Consider the following 6,211-nt stretch of genomic DNA (forward strand, 5'->3'; position numbering starts at 1 on the left):
TGACGAAATCCTTGGAAGTCTTGGAAATCAATTCGAACATGAACTTCATTTTGCTGGTGGTAAAGCTGGGACTCAGCGTCGCCCTCATTTCCTTCCAGCGTTCGCCGCGAAGAGAAAATATATTCTTTCCAAACAGCTTGTCCATCGTCTCGTCGACCAAACTGTTATGATCCGGAAAGTATTCGAAATTTTTCACGGTAATTTCACGAATCAATTGTGGGTCTCTGATCAAAATGATGGGTGTATTGAAATCCATCAGGCCGAAGAATTTTGCCTCCGAGTATCGGTAATACATATCCATTATATAATCAGGAACGGTTTTTCGTCTGAAGTAGATCGGCGCCATGTTTCCGAAAAGGGGTATCACTTCCATATATGGGATCCCACGTTTATTCCAATAAGTGTACTGACGGTAAATTAGGGCCACGAGAGAGAACCCGACAATTACGAGGACACATTGCAACGCATACCACAGATACTCCATTGCTGAACGAACTGAATGACTCTGCTGTTTGCAACCACAGGCTTCTATATACTACTAAACCGCTAACTTCCAGTATCTTGCCGTTTACATTTTTTAAAGTGGTGGGGGCTGGCCGCCATCTTTTGTAGGCCAAATTTGTGAGTGGGTTAGTGTATCGATCTGACACCCGACACTATTCAGTGGGGCAAATGCATCACATTCGTATTGGCGCGTGTAGTTAGTGATTACATCCAGCAAAACTCTCCTCTTTTAATAATTCAAAAGGAAAGAGAGACTTTTTACTACTATTTTAGAAATTGTACCGTAAATCGGATAAAAAATACCGCCATTTGAACCCCGAACCTTACGTTTACTAAGTCAACATCTTATCCACTTAGCTATTTAGCTCACTATAAATGATATAGGCTTCGTAATATTTAAGATCTGTCCCTCCACTTGTTTGACATCGGCTTATCTGATTCGCTTCTTCATATGTATCAAATTATTTTACCTATCATTCCGATTTTACGTACACAAATACGTCTGCTCGGAAAGCGTGGAAATATAGAAATCACGGAACAAGTGATCGGCATCTCCTATTTACTTTCCCCACCTGGAATACGGAATGCCATACAAAAAATGGCGTCTGATCTCCCCTCCACTTTGCCTCACAGCCAGCAAGCGAGCTAGCGGTTAGTGGTATATAGAAGTCTGTGGTTTTACCTGATAGCGAAGTTGTTTTTCGTGAAGTTTTAGTTAGACAATATCGCGATAGATGGCACCACAATCATCCACATTGTAGCTAGTAAGACGTTGCGTACCACATTAAATATTAAAGGTTCTGGATAATCAAGGGTACAGACTTCTTATTAAAACGATTGTATTTTTATAATCATTTTTTACAAACAATTCCGATCTAAGACAATTTCCTTCCTTCCTTCCTTTCCTTATGGCTGTATCCCCAATGGGGGACATGTGCCAGTAACTGGTCCTAATAATCAAGGTTGGAAGCTCGACAATAGATGGCGATGTACCTTGCGAGATGGGCCTTATTCAACTCAGCGTGAGGGGACCTAGAAAGTTTATACACCGTTTTGGTCGAAATCCGTATAAATACTCACTTAAGTTTTCATATGAAAACCCATTGGTGAATGCCGCTGGAAGCTTGGCGCGAACCTCCAACCTTTCGGTCGTGAATCCGCTACCCTATCCACTGGGCTACGGCAGCACCTAAGACAATTTTAGTTTAGCACACTCTGCGTCTAGGAACTATCTAGACGGCGCTGATAAGCGAACTGCACGCTTTGCGTGGGGGCTTCTCTAACCTCCTCTTGTCCAGAGAGCTTTGTCGATAAGGGTGTTTTTCAGGTCAGAAACGACCTTTCCCGTTCAAGGTACAGGTATTAGAGACACTGGTCTATCCGCTCTTTTTTATCAAACAAATTCTTGATTTCTCTTTTCATGACTGAGATCAACAGGAATTGTCGTATAATTTTCTGAATTCTCATATAAATTTGGATTTGATGTAAGTACGACAACTTCCTGTCCACGCCGATTAAGTTCTCTAGTTAACTGATTTAATACAATTTAATGACTATATGAAGACGTCGGAAATATCGCCAAAATTCGTGAACCCAATGAAGAATTTACTACTGTAAGCAGAGTGGCTGCTGTGATAATTTTTTCAAATGTCATTCTCGGTGATATGATACTTCTAATCTGAAGAGCCATTATACTGTCTCCTCTTTTATATCAAATCTTGCCAGTGATTACGTGACTACCAGAGAAATTTCGTCTTATCAAGAAATAAGGTAGGATTGAGCTTGACGTACATATGTATATTACACAGGCGACGATGCAACCACAACCGATCAGACGGCCAAAGATAGTATCACACTCGCTGGAGTAACGAAATCAAACAATAAAGATTGATTGTTAAAAAATATTGCACCATTAGACAAATTCAACGCATTATTTAAATTTTAAGGGTAAATATTTTTGATTCGAGCTAACTGGTTCATCCATACGCAGAAGATTCGGTCATAGGTAATATTTTCGCTAAACATTTAATTGTGTAATTATAAAAATAATATCTATTCCATATCTACATATTATCTCTACAATTTATATATGTATGTATTGTCTTCCTTGTTCATTAGGGAAATAGTGAATCATTTCCAGATCATTCATTAATCACTCACGAATCATTAAGGGACTTGGCCGTACAGGGCACGGACCGCCGAGACTCTTTACTCGAATCAACTTTAACATACAGAAACCATGGTCTTTACATTTATTTTTTACCATAGTTTAAAAAAGGGATAGTATTAATACCAAAGACAATAACAGTAATAAGAATGGTAATATTAATAAAGGAGTTTTGGCGAGACGCATCATATATGATGATAAACCAAAATTATATGTCACTATAGATTAAGTTATTCTAAGGCGGATTATGACTTAAGTATGTAGATCGATAAGCATAAAAATAAACCATCTTTTTAAAACCAAAAATCCGAGAGGACTCTTATACCTGAGTTTGGAGTCCAATATCTTGTGAACCGCTATACATATGACAAAAAGTTATTGATTAATATACTGTAGAAAATGAAGATCCTGAAACATTTTTTTACGATTGATACTGCATATTCGCCTGGCTTTGTACGTCGGTGCAAAAACAAAAGTCTATACAATGTACAATTACAAATTAATATTTGTCTTCGTTAGAGTGATCGTGCAATATAAGAGGTCTACGCATTTGTCTCTTATCTGTGATAAGGATGGTTATCCTTTATTATGGCTCTATTCTACGATAGCCGATAAGCAAATGAAACACGGTACGAATCTTCTTCTTCTTGACCCTGAACACGGTACGGATAAGCTAGCGCCGAAATCGGCGATAAACGGTATGAGGACCAGAGGGCGCTGATGTAACAAAATATTTATAAAAGTGTGTACGCGTTAAGGTGTACGCGTAATTTAGGTGTTTATTTGTAATTTCTTTTCAGCATCTGCATATCAATCAGAATTATTACTAATCTCTTTTTCTTTTTTTTGTTGTATCGTACCTTCTCTTATAACTCGACATCACGGACAGAGCAGAGATCAGACAGCGAACACCCAGTAATAACGTGGCATCATCGAACAGACGCCATATGGGAACTACGTGCAGTCCGTCCCGAAAAGCGCCTCTCGAACCTCGAGCATAAATGGTGGTTGACGGGAGGAGGTCTACGTGATCCTTTCGAGAAATCGAAGAACATCAGCGATAGCAACCAGAAGACTCGAGGAGCCAGATATCCCGAGACGACTGCGACTAGTGAAGGACGCACCATCGTGCCCCTGTAGCCAAGGCCATGAAGAGGATGATCCCGTGGACCCTACCGAAGGGCCAGGTAGGAAGCTGCCCTGGTACTGCGAGCCTGGGAAGAACTAGTTACCATCGAGAACCAGCCCAGTAGATGGAGAAACGTGCACCTCGATGGTAAATAAATTTTCGAAAATTATAGTAACAAAATGACCAAAAGATTTAATTTTTTATATGAGAAAACCAAATTATATATATATATATTATCTTGCGAATGATTATATTAAGCGAAATCATTATCTATTAAAAACTAAGTCATACATTAGATCAAATTAATTAATAATATGAGGCCAGCCTTCCCACAGTCATACTTATAAAAGTTTTCATTCAATATTCTGAACACGCACTTAATTTATTTTGTATATTCAATACTTATATATATACCTATTAGTTATTTAGTCGCTGATATCGATGTAGATGAATGGTAGTTTATTGCTTTGGTTCTTCGGTGTATTATCTAGCTGAATTGTCGCCGTGTCCGATCACAGTTATTGCTCAATTGTCTAGCTGAATTTTGTACAATATAGATGATGATATATTTTATGGCCCTATCACCCCGAGCGTATACCTATTGTGACAGGAAAATAATTTTATCTTTCCCCTCGACGTCACCGCTCGCCGAAACTCCTCGAGCGCTCGTAGGGACAAATTTACGAGTAAGGTATAGTTGTCGAAATAGGATTTATGTCGTTTGTGTTATTTATGGTAACGTAAGGTACTTATATTACCTGCGATTTAATTTATTATATGTCAATAATAATCGTTGAAGTAGCGGGTTATTGCTTACTCATATAAGGTATCGCGCGAGAGCGACAAAGAGACAGCCTATGGTTGGCCCGGTAGTTTGACAAAGATATCGCGATTTCGTTATCTCCTTGTCAAAGATCCTCACCCCTCCACCCTTGTTGTTTCAGTGTAAACAGGCTGAGCTAGTGAGTTGCCAGGCGATTTGTCGCGACAGCAGTTTCTAGATATCGTGACTTTGTGAGATCGGTATTCCAAAGGGATTCCTGGCGCCCAGGCCTTTCAGCGGCTATCGTCCCAACTGTTGCTCTCGCGGGAATTTTGATACTTGTGGCGGTATATCTTTCCGCGTTACCTTTTTGCCTTGTTTCGTAAATATTAGCGTCACCATCTATATAGCGCAATTTCAATTACTTATCGATATTGTGTATTTTATCAATTTCTCTTAACCGTAGAATCTCTTTATTCCGCAAGATCCACTAATAATATATATCAAGTTAAGATTTTATTTTTTACGATTTTATTTTATTTTTTACGTGGCCCTTCCGCCACATACTTTTGATATACTTCAAGTCCAGAAAGGAAAGGTGAAATTACAATTGAAGAACCAAATAAAGCAAATTCGTTTTTGAGTATTGTATAAAACCATGTTTGATATTTCTAAAATCAAATTATCAATCGATAATCGTTAGTGTACTACGATATCCACTTCTGTATATTTTAGATCATTCGTTTCTATTACTATTGTGGCTGGCATCATTTTCAGCATATTGTACTTCTTCTTCTACAGCATTCTTCTTTTCGTAGCATCGCTCTATTCAGTTATATTAATCAGTTAGTCATTACTACTCGTGTACATATAACCACTTAACAAAATCAGCGAAACGTGATATAATATTTAAGTACTATACATATTCAAATTCGTTGAACTAGTCTCTAAAAAAGCAGGAAAATTATGTTTCTCATTGGTCACATAACAAACATGGCCTATACACACACGCAGTGCAAGAATATTGTGAAGACAGCCTTATAAGTACCAGTCCATAAAGTTTCAAGTCATTGCTGTCTTGATAACAGTTTGATAAGGCCATTTTCGAAAACATCCCTCGAGACTCGACCGAGTCTCTTGATACGTTTATACATATTTTTCTTTTTTTAGTGTCTTCACGTCAATAATAACTGCAACCACGATAAAATGGCAGCACTTGAGATAGTGTGCGGTGTCGCTGTCACATTTCTGTTGATCTATTATTACTTGACAAGAAATTATGGTTTTTGGAAGCAACGTGGCGTCGCAGGTCCTGTACCGTCGTTTCCCTTTGGAAACATGGAAGACACAATATTAGGAAAGTTTGAATTAGGGGTTCTATTCAAACAGTTCTATGATAAATACAAAGGAGAACAAATGGTTGGTATCTTTGTCAGAAGCACACCGGCACTGGTCCTATGTGATCCTGAGCTAATAAAAGACGTGCTCATCAAAGACTTTACGGTATTTGCCAATAGAGGACTGAAGCACAATGCCAAAGTTGATCCATTCTCGGCAAATCTTGTATTTCTCGATGAGAAGGAATGGCGGCCACTACGGAAGAAACTCACTCCCGTCTTCACTTCCGGAAAACTGAAGCAGATGTTCT

At 38.6% G+C, this 6,211-nt stretch overlaps 2 protein-coding genes across 2 annotated transcripts; one reads left to right on the forward strand and one right to left on the reverse strand.

The window, feature by feature from the left end:
• Positions 1-4: 4 nt before the first annotated feature.
• On the reverse strand, positions 5-551 carry LOC107273352 (cytochrome P450 9e2-like; the record flags this gene model as incomplete). The annotated part of the gene is made up of 1 exon (XM_015751455.2): positions 5-551. A coding segment is annotated over exon 1 (480 nt), but the record flags the coding sequence as incomplete, so codon positions are not given.
• A 3,471-nt stretch (positions 552-4,022) lies between these two features.
• On the forward strand, positions 4,023-6,207 carry LOC107273353 (cytochrome P450 6B1-like; the record flags this gene model as incomplete). Its single annotated transcript, XM_015751456.2, has 1 exon — positions 4,023-6,207. A coding segment is annotated over exon 1 (438 nt), but the record flags the coding sequence as incomplete, so codon positions are not given.
• Positions 6,208-6,211: the final 4 nt, after the last annotated feature.

Source organism: Cephus cinctus, unplaced genomic scaffold (assembly GCF_000341935.2).
Source record: "Cephus cinctus unplaced genomic scaffold, Ccin1 Ccin1_scaffold1577, whole genome shotgun sequence".
NCBI classification, from domain to species: domain Eukaryota; kingdom Metazoa; phylum Arthropoda; class Insecta; order Hymenoptera; family Cephidae; genus Cephus; species Cephus cinctus.